Genomic DNA, 27,414 nt, shown 5'->3' on the forward strand with positions numbered 1-27,414 from the left:
ATAATCTATTCAAGCAAAGATTACTGGGTGAAAGTTGTTGGTGCACAAGGTGGTCAAAGAGTCTCAGCGTATCTCCCCACAGATTACACATTAACTGTAAAGGAGAAGATGTTTCTTTACAGTTAGGAAATATGGAAGACCCATCAGGACCAAGAGATCAAAGCTGAGAGCACCAGTTATGGGAAACACTGATACTGTGTAGAGAACTAGTGTTCTCCTGCTGAGAACTAGTGTGACAGACCCATCCTCACTTCTATAGTGGAAATAGCCAGACAATCTATGTTGAAGCACATTCTAACAAACTGGTCTGCACTCTTCAAAAATGCCAATATTAAGAGAGACTAAAGAGACATGATAACTAAATGCAATGTGTGGTCATTGATTAGATCCTGGATTTAAATATATAGGGATAGTTATAGTTACAGTTATATAGTTATAGCTACATAACTATTATTGGAACAATATGAGAAATTTGAGCACAGCCTGTATGCCAGATAATGGTATTGAGTCAATGATAAATCATATTGTGGAAATCATATCGTGGTTACACAGAAGAATTCTAGCAGATTCATGCTGCATACTTAAGGAAATGATTCAGCCAAAAAAGTGGGGTGTGTGTGTGTGTGTGTGTGTGTGACAGAGACAGAAAGGAAATGAAGCAGAATTTTCACAACTGATTAATGAATCCAGTTAAGGGAATGCAGGAATTCATTATACTATTCTTTCCACTTCTATATATGTATTTTGTAATTTTTTTTCAAAACAAAGAATTGTGGGGGGAAAAAAACCCAGAGATTTTACATAAAATTATTTGGGGGTTTTTAGAAAAAGACTCTGAAAACCTAGCACCCTGGGCTTGCATTCTGTGGGTGGAGGGGTAGCCACCCACCTACACACCCTACAAGCCATGAAGTCTCTGGTCTGCCCAAGTCCACTTTCTATCTTGTCGTACATTCAGCCTGCTTCAATCCTTTGTCTCCAGTGTGATCCCCACAAACATTTGAGTTTGCAATCTCACATAAACCATAACAGAGAATTTTGAACATGGCTAAAGCAATTTCTAGAAATGTGTTACAAATCCATTTCAACAAGCCAATTAAACAATCTGAAGAGAAGGAACCTAGAAATGACATCTACACTAGCAATGGCAGCACTAAATGTCACAGAACTTCCCATTGAGACTTCTATTGAGTTGTGGAATATTATTCAACTAATACTGGGAAAATATTCCTTCAACTAATACTAGGGGAACAGAAGCCTTTAAAAATTATGAAATATCTAGGGCACCTGGGTGGCTCAGTCGGCTGAGTGTCCGACTTTGGCTCAGGTCATGAGCTCACAGTTCCTGGGTTTGAGCTCCATTGTTGGGCTCTGTACTGTCAGCATAGAGCCTGCCTCAGACCCTCTGTCCCCCCATCTCTTTGTCCCTTCCTGGCTCATGCATGTGCTCTCTCTCTCTCTCTCTCTCTCAAAAATAAATAAACATAAAGAAAATTTAAAATTATGAAGTCTCTAATTAGATCCTAACACTAGGGAGCATTTACACGGTACTCTGTTAGCATTCGGTGGAATGGGGGCCCTGGCACAAGAGCACATGGAATTAAGCACTTCATAAGTTCTTTGCATAACAGGGAACCATGTCAGATGTATTTGCCCCAGTGCCTTCTCATCCCTGGGATGGTAATTTGCCCAGTTTACTGCAGTGAACCTCTCAGGACAGACCGTGTGAAGTCCTTCACCTACAGTGCCTATCTTTGGTATTAAGTCCCACCTCTCTGCCTTTCCACGTATGCGTCTTTCCCTATGCAACTGTTTTGTTTGTTTGTTTGACACTCTATTTTTCTGCCCTTGCATCCTTAAGGCTGTTTGACCACTGTTCAATGTTTGGCCCAAGAGCACTCTTGCTCCCCTCAGCAAAAAGTCAGCATAACAGTGCCAAACACAGACATAAATCAAGGTGAATTGGTGGGCCAGGTTCCAAGCCGCACCAGAGCTTGCCCAAGGTCACCCCACAGCTCTGAGCTATTTCAGAAACTGCAAGTCTCAACTGTGGCTCCTGTCCCCATGCAGTCACACAGCCTGACAGCCTCATTGGAAGGTTACTGAAAACGAGGAGACAACAGGAAAAAAAACAAAGGGAATGTTCTGAACATTCCGTAGGTTCTTACTATTCATGATTAATTAAAATCAAATGAGAGCATGTTTCTGGCACATAGAACACACTCAATATTCTCACCAACCCCAAAGGAGCTTTTCCCCCATATTTATCCCCAAATGAGTCTTTTTTCCCCTTATCATTTCCCAATGAAATTTTAACTCCACACATCTACTGTATATGTGCTGTATGGAATCTGTGCTTTATACAGTAAAAGTTACACTACCCCTACCCATTCCCTGAGACCAATTTTCATCCTCTTGGGGGTGATGTTGTTCTCATTAAGAAAGCAGGTACTGTAATGTTTATAGTAAAGCTGTAAATGGACATTTTCCCCCGTGCTTATTCTTGTCTTTGTTGGTCGCAAACCATAAATTTTGCCCTTTAAAATAATCTACAGGGTCATGGAATGAGAGTTGGAAAGAACTGCCATTCCAGAAAGAATCTGCACCCAGGCTCCATGGAAGCCATAAGTCCCACAGCTAACGCCCTGCCAGATAGGACAAATCCTGAGGACGGTCACTGAGAGACTTCAGAGTGTGGTGTTTGGTGTAACGTGATGGTTCTGATGTGTGGGAGCAGCAAGGCATGGACTTGGGGACAGACAGAACTGTGTCTGCATTCCAGCTTACTAACCAGGAGGCCATGGCATATCATTAACCAGCCTGAATCCATATGTAAAATGAGATAACAATACCCACCTCCTAAGGTCATTATAAATATGATTTGTGCCTCCTAGGTAATGATACTTGGCACTTTGGCTAAGTCTACTGGGTCACCAAAGGGCGATACGTCATTCCTTCTGCTTGCTTCTATCTTGTTTTGTCTTCTGGAGGCAGGTTACCACAGACAATGTCCTAGCTGCTGCTTTCAGCCCTTGACTGATGTCGGTCTGATCTACTCTCAGGCCCCCATACCATGTTCCACACTGCTAAAGGTCTGCCCAGGCACTGCATAGTGGTTCTGTCCTGTCCTTTACCTCAACTCCTCTGGGAACATCTACTCTTCCTACCACTCCTGTTGGAAATCTCTGCTTCCTCTTCCAATTGTTCTACCATTTTCATGCCACAGAAAGAAGGTTTAACATCATAAAGGCTGGGGGGCTTCAGTAATATAATTCTTCTGGGTTGGCTGGCTCACATTGTTTTGAACCACAAGGTCCTTTCTTTCCTGGACAAATAGATAGTCCCCAGGAGTTGGGTTGGGTTCAGTGAAGCTACCTGTTTTATGCAGAGCCAGTACTTACTTCCCAACACAAGGCCTGTGATGACTCTAGCCTATCGTGCCAGACTTCTTGATGTAAGGTGATTTTCTTGCAGGATCCTTGTGTCTCTGCGTAATCTAGCTTCTGTCATGACTGCCCCACTTCCCATCTAAAATATCTTTATATGCTTGAAACCCTAGTCATGGGAGGGGGTTGAATTTTTCCTATAGGGTTCATGGGTCACATGCAAATCAGGACATGTCACATACCTAGGTGGAAGAAGTTCTACACACATAGCTTGGAGATAACTGTAGGTCCTGTAAAGATTAAGGATATGTTAAGAACCTAGCAACATTCCAAGTAGCCTAATCTAGCTGGTCCATGAATCGGTCTTTTATTACACTATTACAGCTATTTTTGGCCTTAGTGCAGGTTAGTAACTCAAGGTCATGGCTCCAGGAATTCTCTCCCTCCAAAAAAACATCACGTTTCTTTGTCTGCTGGACTGATACCATTAGCATACAAATATACTTATTCTCCCATATTACAAACAACTACTAAAACTCTCTTGATCCTATTTCTCAGTTTTTTTTAAATAATCAAACGCGCCAAGAGTTGCCTATATCACTGTCTCCACTTTGCTCTCCCCATCCTCGGTCGAATCCTCTCTGATGAAGCCTTCATTCCTGCTACTCCACCTAACAGCTCCTGTCAAGATCTCAAATGACCCTCATATCTTCAAAGCCACTGACTAATTCTAAGTCTATACTAATCGTGACCTTTGACACTTTAGACCGTTCCCTTGTTCTTCTTTATAAGAGCTTTTATTTGAATTCCAGTCAGTTAACACAGTATAATATTAGTTTCAGGTGTAAACTGCAGTGATTCAACCCCTCCACACCCAGTGCTCATCCCAAGTGCACTCCTTAATCCCCATCACCTATTTCACTCATCCCCCCACCTACCTCCCCTTTGGTAACCATCAATTTGTTCTCTATAGTTAAGACTCTGTTTCTTGGCTTGCCTCTTTCTTTTTTCCCCCATGATCATTCTTGTTTGTTTGTTTCTTAAATTCCATGTCTGAGTGATATCATATGGTATTTATGGTATTTGTCTTTCTCTGACTTATTTCACTTAGCATGATCTCCTCTAGCTCCATCCACGTCACTGCAAAGGGCAAGATTTCATTCTGACCATCCCCTCATTCTTGAAACTTTTCTTCACTAAGCATTTAAGTGTGGGGAAATAGGTGCAAGAATTCCTTATATTTACATAAATGGGTTAAACAAGCTTAGGGCGGATAGCTGCCGCCACAGGGCTGAAGTGCCCAAGGTTAGTTAGTGAGATATTATAATAGGATCAAGAGTAACACAAGTCACACAAGTTATATCACCTGCAGGAAACTACTTTCCATCTGGCACCAATATATTTTGATCACACACTGCACTTGCTCCCCAGACCCTTTGCTTCTTACACACACAACTGTCTGATAGTTTTCTTCACATTCACCACATATGTAAGATCTTGACAGCTCAATAAATATGGAAGCAAAACCCTTGTTTGGGGCTCTTATCTGTCCCAGACAATAGCCTCAATTCTGTCCCAGACATTAGCCTCAATTCTGTCTGCTCTCTTACTGGACAAGAGAGAACTCCAGACTCATAGTCTGTGACATTTAAGAACATTGCTCTTGAGATTTTCCTACGTTAATGATCACCCCCTTTTATTCCTCCTTTGCTGGTTCCTCCTCATCTTCCTGACCTCCAAATGCTGGAGCTCCAGGGTTCAGTCTTTGGTGTTTGTCTCGCCATTCCCCATGGCAACCCAGGCTCAGGCCCTTAAATGCTTTTGTTATGCTGATGTCTCCCAATTTTATATCTCCAACCTGGATTTCCCCCAAATGCCAGACTTGTATATTTAAATGCCTACCTAATAGTCTCCTTAGATTTGCATCTCGAATTTACCATATCCAAAATAGAATTCTTGATTTCCTTTCCCCTAGATTTGCACCTGGGTCTCCCTATCACAATGAATGACCCGATCTTTTCATTCTTGTAGTTACTCAAGTCAGGAACTTTGGATTCGTTCTTTTAAAAAATTTTTAATGTTTATTTGTTTTTGAGAGAAAGAGCGTGAGTGGGGAGGGGCAGAGAGAGGGAAGGAGACACAGAATCTGAAGCAGGCTCCATTCTCTGAGCTGTCAGTACAGTGCCTGAGGCGGGATTTGAACCCATGAACCTCGAGATCATGACCTGAGCCAAAGTTGGACGCCCAACCGGCTGAGCCACCCAGGTGCCCCATTGGATTCGTTCTTGATTCCTCATCCAACGACCAGATTCCTATGTACCCTTCTCTCAGAATTAATCTTGAATCTAACCACCTCCACCACTACCACTGTGACCCAAACCCCATCACCTCACACCTGGATTGCTCTAACAGTCTTCTGATTGTCTTGCTTAAAGAGCTGGAGCAATCAGTAGCTGGAGGAATTCTTCTGGAATGTATGTCATGCCAAGGCACCTCTCTGCTCAAAATCCTTTCATGGCTCCCATCTCATTCAAAGTAAAATCCACAGTTCCTACCAAGACCCACAAGCCCTTACCCCTCTAACTTCTGACCCCTTACCACTCTAACTTCATCTTCTATGACCTTTGCCCTTTGTTTACTGTGCCTCAGACCTACTGATCTCTTTACTCCTCCTAGAACACACCAGAACACACCACACCTAATACACATCACTTGATCCTGCCTGTGGCCTTTGTACTTACTATTCCCTCTGCCTGGAAAGCCTGCATCACTCACTCCTTCCTATTTCCTTCTGTTATCTCTTCAAATGTCATTCGTCAGAAAGGCTCTTCCTAACCCCTCTCTATAAAAAAAGCAAGCCAGCCCCTTCATCACCTTTTACCCCTTTACCACGCTTTGTATTTTACCACTTGACATATAATTATTTCTTTACTGTCAGTCTCTCCTTACTTGGAGGGCAAGGGCTAAGAACAATGCCTGCTACATACAGAAGTTCTGTAAAAAGCTCCCAGATTAACATGTGGCAAGTCTCTTATGCACAAGTGTCTCATCAAAAACAATGAAAATGTTGCATTCCCTTTTTTTTTTTCCACATTGGAAAGTCAGTTTAAGAAAGGGTAGGAGAGCTGCTTTGAGCTCAGGTACTGCAGTAGAATTTTATTACTGTCACTAAATAGTACTTAATTTAGAGTATGTCTTTAGAGTATGAGCGGGCTGATTATAACTGTTCCAAGTGTTTATATTTTTAAAAGCCTAACTATGTAACTGGGAAAAAATAAGATTCAGAATTAAACATTAAAGGATTGACTGCAATAGGACCTCTTGGTGAACAGTGAATTATATTTAGTTTAAAAAGCAGTTTGTTAGGGGCGCCTGGGTGGCTCAGTTGGTTAAGCATCCGACTTTGGCTCAGGTCATGATCTCATGGTTCATGAGTCTGGGCCCCATGTCAGGCAGGCTCTGTGCTGACAGCTCAGAGCCTAGAGCCTGCTTTGGAATCTGTGTCTCTGTGTGTGTGTGTCTCTCTCTCTGCCCCTCCTCTGCTTGTACTCTGTCTCTTCCTCTCAAAAATAAACACTTAGGGGCGCCTGGGTGGCTCAGTCGGTTAAGCGTCCGACTTCAGCTGAGGTCATGATCTTGCAGTCTGTGAGTGAGTTCGAGCCCCGCATCGGGCTCTGTGCTGACCACTCAGAGCCTGGAGCCTTTTTCGGATTCTGTGTCTCCCTCTCTCTCTGACCCTCCCCCGTTCATGCTCTGTCTCTCTCTGTCTCAAAAATAAATAAATGTTAAAAAATAAAAAATAAAAAAATAAACACTTAAAAAATTTTTTGAAAGCAGTTTGCTAGTACAAACACTACATTTATCTCATGAAAATGTGTCACTTTTTTTTTCAAATGGCGCAAAAGTATGTTATTTAAAAAGTGTTTCGGGGCGCCTGGGTGGCGCAGTCGGTTAGGCGTCCGACTTCAGCCAGGTCACGATCTCGCGGTCCGTGAGTTCGAGCCCCGCGTCAGGCTCTGGGCTGATGGCTCAGAGCCTGAAGCCTGTTTCCGATTCTGTGTCTCCCTCTCCCTCTGCCCCTCCCCCATTCATGCTCTGTCTCTCTCTGTCCCAAAAATAAATAAACGTTGAAAAAAAAAATTAAAAAAAAAAGTGTTTCAAGTTTTCAGGAAAAAATGTTTTCTAAAAATACTAGCAAACCAGTTTTTTGATAATTATTATCCTCAAGAGCATTTACCAATGGATGGTTACGCCCTTATATAAGCTTCCACACCAAGAACGGAAAGCATTGCAGGTGTGCTGCCTTGAAATTATGCAGCTAAACGCTGGACAACACACTCCCATGATCTCATCTGCTTCCAAGAAAACAACCATAATTTTCAGAACAGTCCAACAGCAACTATCGGGAGTTAGTCTAAACTGTAAAGTTTTAAAAACACACACACAAGGAATTCTCTGAGGATGGAGGGAGGCCAAATTTTATTACAAAATCCAAGGACCCTGCAGTTCTTCTGTCGTGTGCTAGTATTTCATTGTTATCAGCTATGGATCCTCTAAGCAGGGCATCACCTGATCTGGGGAAGCTTCTCCTTCTCAGACATAGCGCTAACTTTCCTGACATTGAGCCGCACAAAACAAATGACGTCACCATTTTCATCAGTGGATAGTGAAGTGAGAAAATAAGGGCAATGGTACACACACACACACACACACACACACACACACACACACATAATTACACAATCCATTATTCACATACGGCAGGAAGGTATCTGTATAGATGTTATTTGTAGTTGCCAACTACTCTCTCAAGAAGACTGTGCTTTTTTCGAAAATCGTGTTTTTCCTAGGTTTTTTTTGTTTTTAATTTTTATTTTAGAGAGAGTGAGTGAGCGGGGGAGAGGGGCAGAGGGAGGAGAGAAAGAATCCCAAGCAGGCTCCACACTCAGCACAGAGCCCATTGTGGGGCTCAATCTCACAACTGTGAGATCGTGACCTGAGCTGAAATCAGGAGTTGGACACTTAACTGACTGAGCCACCCAAGGGCCCCTATGTTTTTTTTTAAATACTAAAATGTCCTGTCTTTTATGAAATGATGGTGAAAGTAGTTGGTAGTTGGTTTTTTAAAATGAGGACAACACTATCCCAATCTGTGGAAAAAAAAAATTTTTTTTTAATTTTACAGGTACATGAAATCCAAAAATCCACACGTGAAATGTGTGCATGTGTATGTGTGTGTGTGTATGTGTGTGTGATGGAATATAGTTCAGCCATAAAAAGAAGAAAATCCTGCCACTTACAACAACATGGATAGACTTTGAGGCAATTATGCTAAGTGAAATAAGTCAGACAGAGAAAGACAAATACTGAATGTTTTCATTTATGCATGGAATCTAAAAAAGCTGAATTCATAAAAATAGAAGGTAGAATGGTGGTTTGCAGGAGCTGGAGGGTGGGGAGATGGGTACAAACTTCCAGTTATAAGATGAGTAAGTTCCAAGTGATTAAATATACATGTGGTAACTACAGTTAACAATACACATTATATAAATGAAAGCTGCTAAGAGAGTAAATCTTAAATGTTCTAACTACCAAAACAATGGTAATTATGCGAGGTGATGGAGGGGTTAACTACCTTATTGTGGTAATCATTTCATAATACATACGTGTAACAAATATCCCATTGTATGCCTTAAATTTACACAACGTTACATGTCAATTATATCTTAATAAATGGGGGGGAGAGAAAAAAATCCAAAAGTCTACAAATGACAACTTTCTAATTAAAGGCATCTTGGTTAGCTTCTTTCTTTTCAGAAGAAAGCCAAACTCCTTAGCCAGGCATTCAAAGTCTTCTACATGTGGTCTTAATCTATTTGTCTTGATTTCCTTATAATAGGAGCAGTCAGGGGGTCAGCCCCTGCCAGTCCTCACCTACTCTGGCTAAGGCTTCTGAGGTAACCTTCAGCCTCAACCTCCCTGGTTCCTAGTTCCTGACCTTAGTAAGGGTCATTAAAAGCCCCAGCTCTGCAAGAGGTGTGCAAGGAAAACACCAGGAACTCAAACTCACTGAGCTGCAACTTTCCCCTGGGCCCACAGAGCTGTGCTTTGCTCACAGTTTAGTATTCTTCTTCCCACGGCCCACTGGAGCTCTCCCTTGAATTCCAGCTCAGATGGGGGTCCTAAACTGTTTGCCTAGATGTCACCAGTTTCCTGTTCTCTGGGACTACAACATGTCCTCTGGAGTCAGGCGCCAAACCCCAAAGGCCACCTGGGACCAAGGTGCCGCTTTGGGCTAAGCATCACTTAACCTAGGCCAGACCTATCTTCCAGGAAATTCCTTACACCCCCTTCTACTGAACCCTGGCTTCCTTTGCTTTCCTTCTCTCCCTGGCCTGTTGTCATCCAGCAGGCAATCCTGGCTAAGACTTTAGGGTTATAACCTGTGTTCCCTCAATATACTGCTTTTCACACATACACCTTTTCCTGGGACAGACTGTCTGCCCTAATGCCTTATTTCTCATTCCATGCATCCTTAAATACCTCAAAATGTAGCTTAAACATACCTCTAATCACTTTATTTAGAGGGTTCTTGTCAGGCAAACATGGGGATACAAGGTAAATGACACAAACCCTGCCCCAATAGGAACCCAGTTTATCAGGAGTGAGAGCCAAGGGGAAATTTATCTTCCTTCCCTTCTGTGAATTAAGCATCTGAAACACAGGATGTACAACTTCTTATAAACACTGTTTTAGGCACAATGAGGCTCTATACATACTTACTGAATAAATATATGGAGAAAATGTGACTTCATTTAAACTCTCAATTCACTTTTTCAGCAAATATTTAAGGACCTATTATGTGTTAGGAATATCACAGAAAGCTAAAAAGGGCGTTAGAGAGCAGACTCTATCAATAATCTAGTCTTCTCTCATATAGATTAGGGGAGTCTACATTTGTGCACTTGATTTTGAAGAATGGGGAGCTCTGTGCTTTGAAAATGGGCTCCTGTGCCCACAACTCTTTCCTTTAAGGCGTATCAATACTCAGTTATTCGGGAAAACGCATTCTGACTTCCTAATATATTGTGAACAACCACCCTACCTAAGAGCTTATTTTGTTAACATTATTTTTCAGTCCAACAGTAACATTTATTTATTGGGGGCCCAGCCCGCTGCACACTTGCTTAGAAGTCCACACAGAAAAACAGAGCTTTCCATCCTGGAGGAACTCAATTAACTCAGGGAGCTACACCTGCAAACCCAGTATTGCTAAAGGGTACTGAGAGTGTTCCGAGGCATTCACAGGTGACCTTCAGCATCAGAAGAAGAGTACCTCTCCACTAGAACCAGATTGTCTTTTCTTTAGAGTAAATGAATCCTTTAAATACGATTATCGCCTTCTGCCCTAGGGGAAACCTGAGAACGTGAAAAACCCCCATCAGCCCAAAAGAAAGGGTGAGAACCTGTCCCTGTGTGTAGACAGTGGGGAAGGGCAGAGTAGTTCAGGCCCTGAGATGGGCCCTGCTGGTCTCACCCCTTCCTAGGGGAGGGCATAGCAGGGTGGGGGTGGGGAAACCCTGGAAGTGTCCTCTCACAATAGATAGCATCCTGCTGGTAAAGACCATCCTAAACCTAAAGAGAGAGTTTTCCTATTTTCCACCCATTTAAATTTACCCAAAGCCTGCTACTTCACATTCAGATAACCCCATACACTCCAGCCATGAGGAAGAGAAGACTATTAGAGAGGCCTGGAGAAAACAGAGAGGCAGCGATAAGAGAAAATCCCCTGAATGTTCCACTCATCTCCCACTAGGTTGCTCTTTCCTGATCATTTATTTGGTTATACATGCTCGAACACAGAGGCCCTGTTTGAAACCAAGTTAACCCCACTGTGTTCATTACATGGCACGTCCTGTGTTGGGATTTGGGTTTCATCTTCACAGAAATTCAGAAAAGTGGCCTCTTTCTATTACGGAAAAAAAAATACTTTCAGCTTGTAAGTAACAACTGTTTCCACTGCTCTGATTTTATGGTCTCCTATAGTTAACTAATAAACATTTTAAAAGTGATCATTTCACTTTTTTAAGAAGAACCCTTTTTCTAGAGAAAGGACATTAGGGTGTTCAGCAGCAGATAAAACGTGAGGTGCAAAGAAAACCTGTCAGCTTCCAACAGTTTGAAAACAGGTGAATGATTAATTATCTTAATGGACTGAGAATATCAACAGAAGATGGCCTGAAAGTTTAAAGCTCATGAATGCCAGAAAATTGGAGTTGTTCCCGTACTATCAAAGTTGAGGGCTCTTGAAGAATCAGATCTAGAGCTGACATCAAGAAACGATGGGGAAGAAAAATAAAATACCCCACAGCATCTCTGAAAAGGAATAGCATCTTTCTCTGCACTGATGTCTCTGCTTTCTGGTTCATTATGCATTTGGTGACCTGTACATCTTAACACATTTACTAAACATAACACGACTCACTTAAGTTTTTTAGTCCCTGATAATTCACTTTAAATAATCCATTACCTTGAGCATGCGGATTTCTCGAAGGGCGATTTTCTTTATGACAGGGTCATCTTCTGATTCCAGAAATCTCTTGATGGCTACAATCTGGCCCGTGTCCCTGTTTCTGCATTTGAAAACAACTCCATAGGATCCTTCGCCAATTTTCCCAATTTTTTCATACTTCTCCATCATAGAGGAGGAATAAATCTTAAAATGGATCTTCACATAGTTTGAAAATGTCGCTTATGAAATACTGGCACGAACAGACTGACTGTACTAGAGCCCCACTCAACGATGGGTCTTTGTCAAGCACCTAGAACAGAAGGGCACTTGTTAAAGAATTAGGAATCGACCCCTGTCCTTAAAGCCTCGCCCCTCAGCAACCGCAACGAGATCCGGGATGACAGCCTAGAGCTCGTCTCCAGTAATCCAATTCTAATCGTCTGGTACACACCCTGCAAGTTAAAATGCAACCCGTTATCCTAAATCGAACGGAGTTGTAAGATAATCTATCTTGTTTAATGTTATAGTTCATCCGATCTAAGACACATGAGCCTGCTAGAGGACGGAGAAGGAAGACTCAGGGATTCCCCGGTTCTAATTTCGGGTCTCATTTCCTTTGGGCAAGGAGACACCGCCCGGTCCCCGCGCGGGCGAGGCAGGCGCCCGAAGGGGGAGCCCGGCGACCCCAGGCGCCGGGCGGGCCTCGGCGGGGAGCGGGGCCGCGCCTTCCCGCCGCCCCCGCGGGGCCCTGCCGCCAGCGACACCCGGTTGCCCACCCGCGCCCGGTCCGCGCAGCGCAGCCTCGAGCGGCACCACGTGGCGGCCAGGCCCGCCGTCCGGGTCCGCGCGCCTTCCCCGCCCGGGACTCACGGCGCCGCGCGGCCCGGCCTGGCCCTGATCCCGCCTCGCCGCCTCTCTCCCGGCTCCGCTCGCCGCCGCCCCGGCCGCAATCCCTATGGGAACCGGCCCCCGCCCCGGACTGGCCTGGGCGGGGCCGCCGCGCCCCGGCTGCCCTTCTGGAGCGGGCCGCCAGCCAGGCTGCGGGGAAGGGCCCTGGGGGGTGGGGAGGGGTGGGGGGCCTAGGGCCCGGTTGCCCGCGCGACCCTCTGCCGGGAGAGGAGGCCTGCGGGACTGCAAACTCCAGCAGGTCGTGTAGAACGCAGCTATAGCAGAGCCGGCTGGGAAGACGCCTGCGCCGGGAGCACCCCTCCCCAACCCTCCTGCAATCTGTACTTCACCGGCAGGGCAGATTCTACCGGTACTACGCGGGATTAGCTCCCCTGTGCCCTCCGCTAGGATGTAAACGGCTTGAGGGCAGCTGCTGTGTCTGTGCTCATCAGTGCTGTAGCATCCAGTCCAGTGAATGATGAATGAATGAAAGCAGAGTGAGGAAAAGAGGGAGAGGAAGGTATGATGACTGAAACTGGTTGCAGTCAGCACTTCCTTCCACTAGTTTGGGATCCATCATCATTAACTTCCTTTATAGCTGGGCTTTCTGACATGGGAGGCTTACAGAGCCCGCCTTGGTTTAGGAGGGTTTTTTTCTTTCTTTCTTTCTCTTTCTTTCTTTCTTTCTTTCTTTCTTTCTTTCTTTCTTTCTTTCTTTCTTTCTTTCTTTCTTTCTTTCTTTCGTTCTTTTCTTTCTTTCTTTCTTTCTTTCTTTCTTTCTTTCTTTCTTTCTTTCTCTCTTCCTCTTTCTTTTTTCTTTCCTCCCCTCCCTTTCTGACTTTTCTTAAGTGATCTCTACACCCAGTGTGGGGCTCAAACTCAGGACCCTGAAATGAGGAGTCTTATGCTGTACCGACTGAGCCAGCCAGATGCCCCTGTCTTAGGTTACTTATTCCCATCCTTGTCCCAACTGAGTCCTACTCACCCAGGTCTAAGCACAGTAGTGGGAAGTTAATGGACCTGGGGAATTCATGAAATAATTTGCTACTAGGCAGACTGCCCCAGTACTTTATCATCTCTCCCATTCCATATGCCCAGCACTGAGATGGCTGTTTGCTGGGGAAGTGATATCTGAGGAGAGGAAAGTGTCATACTGTCTATGAAACAGGGACCAATTCCACACCAAGCAGCGTGCCATTAAAAGTAAATCTGCATAGGGTTCAGGAAGGAGCTGAAGCTGGGAGGAGAGGAATTAGGGCTGCCTTGGCTGAAGTCACATATAGATAGGGTCCAGGGATGAGCTAGAGGTGGTCTGTGAACCTCCTAGAAACTGTTTGCAGATGGCAACCACTGATGCATTTCCTGTCTCTATAGTTTTGTGTTTTCCAGATTGTCATATAAATGGATTTTTACATTATGTAAGCTTTTGAGGCTAAGCTTCCTTTATTTAACATAATGCATTTGAGATTGATCCATGTTGTTACATTTATCACTAGTTCATTTTTTTTCATTATTGAGTAGTATTCCATTGTATAGATAAACCACACTTTATCCCAGTTGAAGAACATTTTAGTTGTTTCTAGTTTTTAGGCCATTATAAACATTCATGCATGGTCTTTTGTGTGAACATACGTTTTTCTTTCTCTTGGGAAAATACTAGGACTACTGTTAGGTAATCGGATAAGTATATGTTATTGTAAGTAATTGCCAAAATGTTTTCCAAAGTGACCATTCCATTTCACATTCCTGCCAACAATGTTCAAGTACTCTGCATCTTTGCCAGCACTTGGCAGTCAGTTCTTTTGATTTTTATCCATTCTAATAGGTAGGTAATTGTCTCTTGTGGTTTTAATTTGCTTTTCCCTAATGACTAATGTTGAATAGTTTTTCCATGCACTTTTTACTCTCTGGATGTTTTCTCACTTATAAGTTCTAGCTTTTTGTAAATTCCTTGGGGTTTTCTAAGTAGACAGTCCTGTCATCTGCAAATAGGGACAGGTTTAGTGCTTCCTAACTGGTATACATTTTATTTCTTTTTCTTGACTTATTGCACTTGGTAGGTGCATTAAATAGGAACAGTGAGAGCAGCCATTTTTATTACTGATCTTAGGAGGAAAGCATTCAGTCTTGTACCATTAGGTAGGATGTTAGTTAGATCACTTTGTAGATGCTGTGGCAGGCAGCCTCCAAGATGGCCCTTAATGAGCCCTGCCTCCTGGTATTCATGCCCTTATGTGTTCCCCTTCCCTTCAGTGTAGGCCTGACCTAATAACCTTCTTCTAAGGAATAAAATAAGGCATAAGTAATGGAATATCACTTCCAAGATTAGTTTACAAAGAGACAGAGTTCTGCCTTGGGAACTCTCTTGCTCACTTTCCCTGATGGAATCAAGATGCCGTGTTGTGAGCTGCCCTATAGCAAGGTTCTGAAGAGGCAAACAGCCAAGAAATTAGGCACTCAGTTTCATATTCTGTGAGGCACTGAATCTTGCCAACAACCATGTGAGTGAGCTCCCGCTCCAGTGAGCCCTCATATGAGACTGTAGCTCCAAGTGACAACGAAATTTCAATCTTATGAGCGACCTTGAATCAGAGGCATTTAGCTAGTCATATCTGGATCCCTAATCTCCAGGAACCATGAGATAACAAAGGTTTAATATTTATGTTTTGGGGTTGTTATGCTGCAATATAAATTTAACACAGAAGCCCTTTATTAGATCGAGAATGTTTTCTGTAATCTCCTTTTACTGAGAATTTTTAAAAATATATTGAATGGATGTTGAATTTGCCAAATATTTTTCTACATCTATTGAGATGAGCACATGATTTTTCTTATTTAGTTTGTTGATATAGTGAATTACATTCATAGATTTAAAAATGTTAAACCAACCTTGCATTCCTGGAATAAACCCAACTTGCATGATGTTCCATCATTTTGATACATGCTGGAGTCAATTAGTCATATTTTATTGAGGGTTTTTGCATTAATATATCTGAGAGATATTGATCTGTAGTTTTCCTATAATGTCTTTGTCTAGCTTTGGAGCCAGGGTAATACTAATCTCATAAACTGAGTGGGAAGTGTTTCCTTCTCCTCTGTTTTCTGGAGAAGCTTACATTAAATTGTATTATTTACTTCTTAAATGTCTGTTGTGATTTTTCAGTAGAGCCACCTGAGTATGGAGTTTTCCTTGTTGAAATGTTTTAAATCATAAATTCTATTTCTTCAATAAAGTATAGGGCTATTCAGGATATCTGTTTCTTCTTGAGTGAATTTTGGTAGTTTGTGTCTTCAAGGAATTTGTCTATTTTGTCTAGATATTTGAATTTATGGGCATAAGGTTGTTCATATATACTAATAATACACTATTATCTTTTTAATGTTGTTCATACATAATACTATTACATTATTACCCTTTTAATATCTATAGTACACATAGTGGTGTTCCCTATGTCATTCTTGATATTAGTAATTGTTTTTTTCTCCTTTTTCTTGATCAGTGTGACTAAGTCTTATTGATTTTATTCATCTTTTAAAAGAAACAGCTTTTGATTTAATTTATTTTCTATTTTTTTCTCTTTTTCATTGCAATGATTTCACCTCTTTTTTCTGCTTGCTTTGCTTTTAGCTGCCTTTTCTAGTTTTTTAAGATGGACACCTAGAGGTCACTAATTTTATTTTTATTTTTTATGTTTATTTATTTTGAGAGAGAGAGAGAGAGAGAGAGAGAGAGAGATCATGCACTAGCAGGGAAGAGGCAGAGAGAGAGGGAGAGAGAAATCTCAAGCAGCCTCCACACTCATCACGGAGCCCAGTATGGGCTCTATGTCACAAGCCATGAGATCGTGACCTCAGCTGAAAATCAAGAGTCAGACGCTTAACTGACTGAGCCGTGCAGGTGCCCCTAGATCATTATGTATTTCTTCTTTATAATATAATCCTTTGCTGCCATACATTTTTCTCAAAGCACTACTTTAAATACACCCCAGAAATATTTATATGTTGTGTTTTCATTTTCATTCAGCTCAAAGTATTTTCCAGTTTCTTTTGTGATTTCCTATCTGACCCATGGGTTATTTGAGGTGTGTTGTTTAATTTCAAACTAGTTGCAGATTTTCTAGATAATCTTTTTATTACTGTTTTCTAGCTCAACTCCACCATTTTCAGAGAACTCTCTTTGTATGATTTAAATTCTCCGAAATGTGTTAAGATTTGTTTTATGGCCCAGCATATGGTCTATGTTGGTGAATGTTTCTTTTTTGACAGTTAAAAAAAATTATTTTTAAGTGATATGAGAAAGTCAGTGCGAGTTGCTCCAGAGCTGCCTTGTCTGAAGTTCATACCAGGCTACAGTTAGTCTGGAAAATTAACTTTATGGACTCTACAAGGTTCAGTACCCAAGGGGCCTGGAATTGTACCAAGCCCGGTGGTAGTTAAAGTAGAGAGCAAGTGCACTATTTATTTACGCCTAAGTAGGCAGTGGACCAGAAAGTCAGCGTGACTGGCAGCTGGACCAGTTGTTTTGTTTGGAGGAAGTTGGAGCAAAATAGTAGAGGACAGCTTTGAAAAGGAGACAGACAGTTGATGTCACCATTTAGCACCAAACAGAGAGGATACTGTGGCCTCTCTACTGTCAAATCACAGGCAGTGCTTTCAGTTGGCAGGACTGAAACTGGTTTTGATGTAAAAGAATTACAGCTCCTGGGAAATATAGTTCTTGGGAAGCTGAGAAGTGGTCTGATATGTGGGCTCTTTTTCTCAAGCGAGAGCAAAGAACAGCGAAAGAACATTATCATTTTCTACTTACAGTGATCTTTTATTTGTAACTCTGCATAATTAGAATACGTCAATGTCCCTGTATTACATAAACAGTGCTGTGGTATTTTAATCACTTAAGGAAGCAATAAGCCTTCAGTAAGGAAACACACGGTAAGACAAAGAGCCTGGGATTTGGAGTCGGAAGACTAGGATTTCTACCTTCTTACTAGTGTTTGATCTTGTGCAAGATAGTTACTGTTGCCTAAACAATAACAACAGCCAGTTAACTAGTGTGAACCTTGTGACAGGCATTGTGCTTGGAGTATTTTCTGTGTGAGCCCCACAACAACCCTGGGAGATGGGCATCCACATCATCACTAGATAATTTCAGATGAGGTTTCAGATGAGGAAAGTGAGCTTTAGAATGGGTAAGTGAGGGGCACCTGGGTGGCTCAGTCTGTTGAGCGTCCGACTTTGGCTCAGGTCATGATCTCACGGTTCCTGAGTTCAAGCTCGGCGTCAGGCTCTGTGCTCGGAGCTTGGAGCCTAGAGCCTACTTAGGATTCTATCTCTGTCTCTCTGCCCCTCCTCTGCTCATGCTCTGTCTCTCTCTTTCTCTCTCAAATATAAAATGAATCATAAAAAACAAAAAAAGAATGGGTGATTTATCTGAGGGCACAAAGCTAGTGAGTTGTGAAGCAGGCATGGGATTGTAGGCAGTGAGTCCAGAACCTTTACTCCTAACTGTTTTTGCTAATATCACCGAATGTTTGGGGGTGGCTGTCAGGATTTTGGAATGAGGGTATAGGACCCTGGGAGTTGATCCACTGTACTTCCCACACACAGTGTAGCGCTCTCCTTTTTTTTTTTTTTTTTTTTTCAGCTGCCTGGAAGATGAGTCTTGTCATTACGCTTCCTTCTCACAGTAGCCCAGAAACTTCATCTGTGTGCAGCTCTGACACTTTGGAGAATTAACTTCCCCAAGGTCAGGGCAGAGTGCTGACACCTCATCCGAGTGCTGAACACAGGGCGATGCTGGAAGTTTCTCTGCTTGTTAGTTTTCCAATTATATTTCCTTAAGGAAAGGGAGTTGAGTCACAGTGATCTTACAATGACACAATACAGCTGCTCGAGGAAATCCTTGACTTTACTTTCCCTGCTTTAGGTGGATTTGGAAAGGAAATCATTTCATGGCACATTCAGAAAATGGTTAATGACTACCATTCAGGGACACTTATGTTTCAGGTTCAATAACCACATGATCTCTAATCTTTACAACATTCCTACATGGTTGGATATATTAACTGGTTGGAATTATTAACTGCCCCATTTTATAAAAGAAGAAGCTGGGGATCTGGGAGGTTGGTCAAAGTAGACAAGGCCATCCAGGTATCCAGGGCTAAAGAAAGGCAGGTTTCAAACTCAGCCCCACCTATTTCCAAAGCCCATGCTCTGGAGGTGCTAACACGTAACTGTGGCAACTAAGAACACCCTGTGAACAGCCTAAAGAGAAGCCAGGGGTCACCCAAATTCATCCTGACAAATCACTGCTAAATGTTACAAAGCCAGACGTGTAAGTAACTTTTCCCTTTATCTGGAGACTGGTGAATCAATTCCAAAATACTGGAAAATAAATGTAAATAAAATAAGGGCCTATCGTCCTTGACTTTCTCTGTGGGCCTAGCCAACAGTAAAATTGAGTATTTTCATCCCTATTAACATAACCTTAGTCATTTTGTGTGGGTGTTTTCCCTTTAAGTACTTCTTGCATTTCCCATTTGGCAAACCATCCTTTTAAAGCACCTCCTCTTCTAAGGGCTTTCTTTGTTTCTGAATCTCCCTTTAACAAACTCAACACCTTTTTGCCTTTCCAGATTTTAAAACCACCACCCAGTACCTTCGCCCTTGAACCTACATGCCACAAGAGCTCAGCAACATTAACACTAAAACCTTGGGAGGTTTATGTGGCTGACCCTGGGCTACTAGTGGGTGAGTCACTGTATCCGATGATCCATGATCCGTCTTCAGGAAAGTGTCAAAACCTCAGGGTGTACATCTCTTTGCCACCTTGGACAATGGATTGCTAACCATACTTATCTTAAATAAGGCAATTTATGTACGTTTCTGTTTTATGATTTTGAATTGTATGTTCTAGGGGAAAAAGATACATTCCCAAAGGTAAATTTATGAGACTGAAGAAATAGGAAAGAACATTAGTGACTTTCTGAACTTCAGCTTAAAACTGTTGCACACAAACAGCTGTTTGGAAAGCAGGCTTTCCCTGAGTGCTGGCATGTGCCTGCCACCACGCTGGGCACCAGAGGCTCAGAAAGGGGGTGAGACTTGCTCAAAGATGACCAGAGACTCAAGGCGCCAGCTGAAACCAGCACCCGGCTCTGCTCACTCTCAGGTTCAGCTTCTCCTGTTTCCTTCCCTGCTGTTGATGCACCATGTCAGCGTGTGTAGCCAGCGCTCCTGTCTCTCTACCCTCAGCTTCTCCTTTTATAAAATGGGGCCATTAATTCCAACTAGTTAATATGTCCAACCACGTAGGATTATTATAAAGATTGGAGGTCATGTGGTTACTGAGCCTGAAACATAAGTGTCCCTAAGTGGTGGTTAGGAACTATTTTCTGTACGTGCCCATGAAATGATTTCCTTTCTAAGTCCACTTACAGCAAGAAGGAAACTAGAGAGGAGAACATGGAGGGCTTTTCAGTAGAACCTTGGTTTGTGAGCATAATTCATTCCAGAAACATGCTTGTGATCCAAAGCACATGTATATCAAAGGGAATTTCAAGAACCATTGGCTCAGTTGTGATCATGTGATGTTTGGCGTCAGGTACAACTCGTATTGCAAGACATCGCTCATTTTTATCAAGTTAAAATTTATTAGAAATGTTTGTTCGTCTTGCGAAACACTCACAGAACAAGTTACTCACAATCCAAGGTGTTACTACTTCCCAAGGGTATTTGAAGAAATTTGAAGACACAGAGAAAAGGTAAAGGACTCATTCAAAGTCAAAAAAAAAAAAAAAATTGTTTTAGGCAGCAAACAGGCCAAAATTCTGGTTTGTATTCTGATTTGTATCCTTTCCACCTGCCATGCCACAACGCTGCTTCAAATTAGGTAACTCTATTATCTAAAAAAATATTTTTTAATGTTTATTTATTTTTGAGAGAAAGAGAGAGAGAGTGAGAGATGGAGCATGAGTAGGGGAGGGGCAGAGAGAGGGAGACACAGAATCTGAAGCAGGCTCCAGACTCTGAGCTGTCAGCACAGGGGCCCGATGCGGGGCTCGAACTCACGAACTGCGAGATCATGACCTAAGCCTAAGTTGAACGCTTAACCGACTGAGCCACCCAGGCTCCCCTAGGTGACTCTAATTATGTGGCTAAAGAAATAGAAATCTGCTTTGAAAAAACCCAGTATCGAAATAGAAATATTCATGTGTGTGATAAGGTGGGGGAGGAGGAAAGAGAGGACAGGGAGTGTGAATTATTTGCACTTTAAAAATACTTTTTCCTTATCGTGAGATTTCTTTTCATATAGATTGTTATAAAAATGCACCCCTTTCTCGAATGGAGTTAATAGTTTAAGTCCTCTCAACTTTCCCTCCTTACAGAGACTCTGTGATGCTTATTCACTGGTTTCTAAATAACTTTTTGTACAAACAAACAGAAACTACTGGCACCCTAGATACATTTCCCATGTCAACCATTGAATTCTCAGGCGTCTGTTGATCCAACAGATCTAAACAGTTTCATAAGATCCTCTTGAAGCTGCATACATGCCAAGGATTGAGCGAAGATCATAGTTACGACCACAGGAGGAAATCCTATCATTGTGAGCAGCTTTCACAGGAACGGCTCATCAAGTATTAGCAGTGAGGTCCTGGAGGCATCGAAAACAAATCCACATGCAGGTCCTTATAAAAAATACACATTTAAATATTTCCCCCTGCATAATAGAAATCCTGCACCTCACACAGCAACATTTTCATTTTCCTACAGTATCATCTGACCTGATTTTCCTACAAAGAGCGTGAACTCTGGAGCCAGACAGCCTGGGATCCATTCTAGTTCTGCTGTGAGCCGTCTGTCAGGAGTCAGGCAAGTTCCTTGACCTCATTATGCTTCATACGTGTCATCTGCAACACAGGAATTAGCTACCTTCCAGGTTGTTATGGGAGTTACAGGCATGATATATCCATATTAGCCTTTACTGTTATTATCACCATGCTAATAATAATCTACACACTATTTTCTGTTCAGGTGGGAATTTCATTTACTACTAAAATGTATTCCAGGAGCACCTGGGTGGCTCCGTCGGTTAAGCGTCCAACTTTGGCTCAGGTCATGATCTCACAGTTCGTGAGTTCCAGCCCCGCATCAGGCACTGCTGTCAGCCCAGAGACCTTTTGGGATCCTCTGTCCCTTTCTCTCTCTGCCCCTACCCCACTTGTGCTCTCTCTCTCTCTCAAAAATAAACATTAAAAAAAAACCCACAAAGAGTAAATCTTAAATAAAACATATTCCATACCTCACTGAGAGCACATGTAAATTTATAGACTCATTCAACACCCACCAGTCAAGGAAGAATATCCTTTTAGTCACTCAGAGGCCTAAGCAACACTTGCAGGGTTCTTCTCGGGAAGCCAGTGCTTCTCACTGGGAGAGCAGCCCTGTTTCCACCACAAGGCGCTGCCGCTGGATGGAAGGTCTCCAAGGAAGGAGGCAGGGTATGATGGAGGGCCAATCAGACCCGGGTTTAAACCTGGGTTCTACCCTTTTTTTTTGGCTGTGTGAAACCAGGAAAATTACTTCTTGTATTAGTCTGGGACTTTTTTTTCTTCTTTCAGTTTCTTTTTTTTAATTAAATTTTTTGAGGTAATTGCTGATTCCCATGCAGCTGTAGAGATTCTGTAAACTGTCTCCCCAGTTTCCCCCAGTGGTAACATCTTGCCAAATTGTGGTTCAGCATCACAGCGGGATATGCACGTTGATGAAGTCAACCTACAGAACAGTTCTTTTTTTTTTTTTAATTTTTTTTTAATGTTTTATTTTATTTTTGAGACAGAGAGAGACAGAGTATGAACAGGGGAGGGGCAGAGAGAGGGAGACACAGAATCTGAAATGGGCTCCAGGCTCTGAGCTGTCAGCACAGAGCCCGACGCGGGGCTCGAACTCACGGACCGTGAGATCATGACCTGAGCCGAAGTCGGACGCTTAACTGACCGAGCCACCCAGGTGCCCCAACCTACAGAACAGTTCTATCACCATAGCATCCCTCATATTGCCCTTCATCCCCCTCTCTGACCCCTGCTTGGGAATAAGTTCTGTGGGCATAGGTGGGTAAATAAATACCCAGAGACGACATGGTTGGACTGCACAGCAAATGTCTGTTTAACCTCCTAAGGCACTGCCATATGGCTTTTCAAAATGGCTGTGCCATTCTGCACGCTCTCCAGCAAAATGCGAGAGTCCCAGGTGCTCTACGTCTCTGCAAGTGTTTGGCGCCATCAGTCTTTTCTTTGTTTTTAAATTGTGCTGAGAGGCACATAACATAAAATTTACTGTCTTTATCATGTTCAGTGGACAGTTGAGTGGAACTGAGTGCTTTCCTGTTGTTCTGCCACCATTACCACCAGCTTAGAGCTCTTTTCATCTTGTAAAATGGAAACTGTACCCAGGGTACAATAACTTCCCCTTCCCCCCACCCCAGCCCCTGGCGATTGTCATTCTACTTCCTGTCTCTATGGTTTTCACTACTCTAGGTACCTTTCATATTTTAGCAATTGTGAGCAGTGCTGCTATTGATACAGATGCACAGATATCTCTTTGAGACCCTGACTTCAATCTTGTGGGTATACCCAGAAGTGGGATTGCTGGATCATAGGGTAGTTCTATTTTTAATTTTTTGAGGAACTACCATACCGTTTGCCACAGCAGCTGCCCCATTTTACATTCTCACCAACAGTACACAAGGGTTCCAATTTCTCCACATCCTCACTAACATTCGTTACTTTCTTTTTTTTTTATTTTCTTGATGGTAGTCATTCTAGTGGGTGTGGGGTGGCATCTCACTGTGGTTTTGATTTGTGGACTGGGATCTTAGTTGCCAACCATAGAAGCTGCTTCAGCTAGTTTAAGCAGAAAGGGATTGATTAAGAGATATTAAATAGTTTGTAGCATCTCCAGGAAAGTCAGATAGTTAGGGCTCGGGGCTGCGTAGCTAGACCCCGGGGCTGCTGCTGGCGGTGCTACAGGTGGCGGGACACTACACGCAAGACTCTCCATCATTCAGGCTACTGAAGACCAGACTCCTCTCTTCCATCCAAGCCAGAAAAGGGGATTCGGGACAGCACCGCTGCTTCATGCTGCTCTCTTTCCAACTGAGACTTGTGTGAGTCTGGCTGGGAGCATCTGTACCCCGGCTGCTAAGACGCTGGGAAAGGGAGTCTGAGTTTCTGCCTCCGAGAGTCCAGATTCCTAGTGAAGGAAATTATTCCAGCATAGGAAAAGTTTTCAAAGACAGCCACAAGGCATAAGAAATATATACTCTACTCCCCCACCCTGTTTATAAATAGGGATAGTCATAGCTACCTAACAGACTTGTTTTAAAGATGAACTGAGGTCCCCGAGGTAAAATGTGTAACACCATGTCTGGCACATGGCAGGTGCCAATCATGTTATCTTTCTCCTTTGTCTCAATAAAATGCAAGCTGTGAGTTACTTCCTGGGTGACATTAGGGTGTTATGTAGGCAGCTATAGGATATACTTTTAGGAACCTCAAAAGAGCTCTATGACTCCCTTAATGTCCTATCTAATATAAAGCTCCATGTTACTATTTTACTTAAGTTGTGATTCTTGAGAAAATGCAAATATCTGAAAAAGGAGGGCCATTAGGCTATAAATGACGTATTAATACAAGATCACCTCATATGTTGGACAGAACACTCACCTGGGCATCAAGAGGTCTGAGCTCAAATCCCATCTCCTTGTAAATAACTGTGTGATCCTGAGCAACTGGTTACCCTTTCTCGGCTTTTCTCCTCTACTAGAAGGAGGGTGAGGTACCGAATCACCATCTAGTTCTTTGGAGCTATAAATGGAGGCTTTGGAGAGCAGGTTCTGATGTGGAGCAGAAAGGAGAAAGCAGATGGGACACCTGGGTGGCTCAGTCGGTTAAGCGTCCGACTTCAGCTCAGATCATGATTTTGTGGTTTGTGAGTTTGAGCCCCACGTTGGGCTCTGTGCTGACAGCTCAGAGCCTGCTTCGGATTCTGTGTCTCCCTCTCTCTCTGCCCCTCCCCTGCTCATGCTCTGTCTCTCAAAAATAAATAAACATTAAAAAAACTTTAAGGGGCACCTGGGTGGCTCAGTCGGTTGAGCGACCGACTTCGGCTCAGGCCATGAATGGTTTGTGAGTTTGAGCCCCGCGTCGGGCTCTGTTTTGACAGCTTACTCAGAGCCTGGAGCCTGCTTCTGATTCTCTGTCTCCCTGTCTCTCTATGCCCCTCCCCCACTCGTGCTCTGTCTCTGTCTCAGAAATAAATAAACATAAAAAACAAATTAAAAAGAGAAAGCAGAAATATCTGTGCCCTTGAAGGATTCGAACTCCTGGGGGATAAAAAGGACACCAAAGGACCTCAGAATGATGAGGGAGGGGGTGCTCTTTCCAGTGCCTCTGCGGCCGCTAGCAGGACCCAGTAAAAACATTAGCACAAGTGGCAGAAAAGTTAAGATTTTGTGGATTACCTTTTCTTCAGGCGGCCGAGGAGATGATGGTCATTCAGACTGAGCCTGCCTACCGAAAGTCACCAACCGTCTTTCAAAATAAGAAAAGGGTCCTGCTTGGAGGACCTGGCAAGGAGAATCTCCCATGATACTACAGAAACTGGTCTGGGCTTCAAGATACCCAAGGAGGCCATCAAGGGCACCTATATTGACAAGAAATGCCCCTTTCCTGGTAATGTCTCCATCTGAGGGTGGATTCTGTCTGGTGTGGTGACCAGGATGAAGATGCATAGGACCACTGTCACCCCCTGAAACTGTCTCCACTACATCAGAAAGTACAATCACTTTGAGAAACGCCACAAGAACATGTCCATGCACCTGTCCCCCTGCTTCAGGATGTCCAGATCAGCAACATCGTCACAGTGGGCGAGTGCCCACCCCTGAGCACGACTGTGCGCTTCAACGTGCTCAAAGTCACGAAGGCCACTGGCACCAAGAAGAAGTTCCAGAAGTTTTGAAACTTGACATCTGCCCCACACCCCTAAAGAAATAAAGTTATTTTCTCAGTCAAAAAAAAAGAAGAAGAAGAAGAAGAAGAAGAAGAAGAAGAAGAAGAAGAAGAAAAAGAAAGAAAAGAAAAGAAAAGAAAAGAAAGAAAGAAAGAAAGAAAGAAAGAAAGAAAGAAAGAAAGAAAGAAAAAAGATTTTGTGGATTACTTAAGTATCTTGAAATTCTGTCCTTATGGGCAGGGCAGACGTAGAGCCACCCTGCTAACTGGACGGTTCTATATTCCATTCCTTTGTTTTATAATCTACGTCACTCTTATCTTTGGTCTACCATGAGTGCCACAGGTTCATTTTGCCTAAGTGTGACAGAAATAGTCTAAAAATATGCTTTCTGGTACATAGCAGGTACCTAACTAAAATTTGTTGAATAAAAATGCCATTTCTGGCACTTAGAAATGGGCTTTAGTGCATTGGTCAGTCACTGCTATTCCATGTCCCTAACTTAGTCTGAAGAATGATGTTCAGAAATTATAAAAATAGGTACATCATGTGAATCTAATTGGGAACACTGGTCTTTCAAACAAAAATCCCACAAGTCAGGTATAAATGGATGGGAAAAAGATTCTTTGTCGCTGTTTGTACTCAATGATAATGATGGAATGACAGTAATGGAGATTAATTGATTACTTATTGAGTAACTGTTTCCTATAACATACTGTAGATGCAAAGTTGAGTTAATGTACAGTCCTTGTTCTCAGGCGTTAATTCTAGAGGTGAAGATAGAAATATCGATAATTGGAATATAGTATGGTAAGTAAGCCTTAATGAAAGCAAGTATGAAGTGTGATATTATTTTAAAGTACCGTAAAACCTTGGTTTGCAAGCATAATTCGTTCTGGAAACATGCTTGTAATCCAAAGCATATCAAAGTAAGTTTCCCCATAAGAAATAATGGAAGCCCAGATGATTTGTTCCACAACCCAAAGATATTCATATAAAAACGATACAGTACTGGAATACAATACAAAATAATAAATAAAATACAAAATATAAAGAAAAAAAATTAACCTGCACTTACTTTTGAAAACCTTCATGGCTGGTGTGAGGGAGACAAGAGAGAGGAGGGTTATTGTGTAGGGTGCCTTTCACTATAACTAATGGAATCACTGCTATCTATTGGCTCAATGGAATCTTTTTCTGCATGGGGGCCATTTTATACACTTGCACGGATGTTGACTACAGTAAATTATTAATAAACTCTGTCATATTCTGTACTTAATGTAACTGGCAATAAGGCAGCAGAGGAAAGGACCTATATCTGCAGGCAGGCTGACCTAGAATGAAGCCAAGCATTCCTAAGCTTACTCTTGTATGGAAAAGCAAAGGACTGTCCATAGGTGCTTTGAAGTGACAAAAATATACTAATGGCTGTTGTGGGCACCTTCCAACGTTCTGAAAAATCACTGATTTCTACAAACACCATGGCCTGAGACCTAGCATCCGGCACGGGAGATGATCACCCACAATCCCGCAGCGAGACAGAGAGAGACCCATTGGCTCAGTTGTGATCACGTGACGTTCGGCGTCCCATATTATTTTGTATGGCAAGACATCGCTCGTTTA

General features: G+C 42.7%; 2 protein-coding genes across 12 annotated transcripts in view; one reads left to right on the forward strand and one right to left on the reverse strand.

Annotated features, from left to right (window-relative positions):
- The window catches only part of CDKL1 (cyclin dependent kinase like 1), a 59,191-nt gene extending 46,223 nt beyond the window's left edge, over nucleotides 1-12,968 (reverse strand). Inside the window, exons 1-2 of one of the 2 annotated variants that reach the window (XM_027065678.2) lie at nucleotides 12,769-12,968; nucleotides 11,917-12,208 (exon numbers count right to left, since the gene is read on the reverse strand). In XM_027065678.2, coding sequence (XP_026921479.1) covers nucleotides 11,917-12,087 — 171 coding nt within the window. In that variant the 5' untranslated portion in view covers nucleotides 12,088-12,208; nucleotides 12,769-12,968. Of the gene's footprint in view, nucleotides 1-11,916; nucleotides 12,209-12,349; nucleotides 12,484-12,768 lie in introns of those variants that run through there. The other variant, XM_015080095.3, reaches the window with a different exon arrangement.
- LOC106981970 (uncharacterized) lies at nucleotides 12,445-25,866 on the forward strand. 10 transcript variants are annotated; one of them, XR_008299399.1, is made up of 5 exons: nucleotides 13,120-13,306; nucleotides 18,428-18,597; nucleotides 19,419-19,533; nucleotides 21,171-21,470; nucleotides 21,559-22,569. XR_008299399.1 is itself a non-coding variant. In XM_053224443.1 (2 exons), exon 1 carries the CDS (start codon nucleotides 12,445-12,447, stop codon nucleotides 12,979-12,981), a length of 537 nt encoding a protein of 178 aa, XP_053080418.1. In that variant the 3' UTR covers nucleotides 12,982-13,306; nucleotides 25,318-25,866. The 10 variants fall into 10 exon arrangements, 1 of the variants encoding a protein (XP_053080418.1); XR_008299395.1 differs by having other exon boundaries at nucleotides 18,428-19,533; XR_008299397.1 differs by having other exon boundaries at nucleotides 18,428-19,533; nucleotides 21,278-21,470.
- Nucleotides 25,867-27,414: the final 1,548 nt, after the last annotated feature.

Source organism: Acinonyx jubatus, chromosome B3, assembly GCF_027475565.1.
Source record: "Acinonyx jubatus isolate Ajub_Pintada_27869175 chromosome B3, VMU_Ajub_asm_v1.0, whole genome shotgun sequence".
Classification (NCBI taxonomy): Eukaryota; Metazoa; Chordata; class Mammalia; order Carnivora; family Felidae; genus Acinonyx; species Acinonyx jubatus.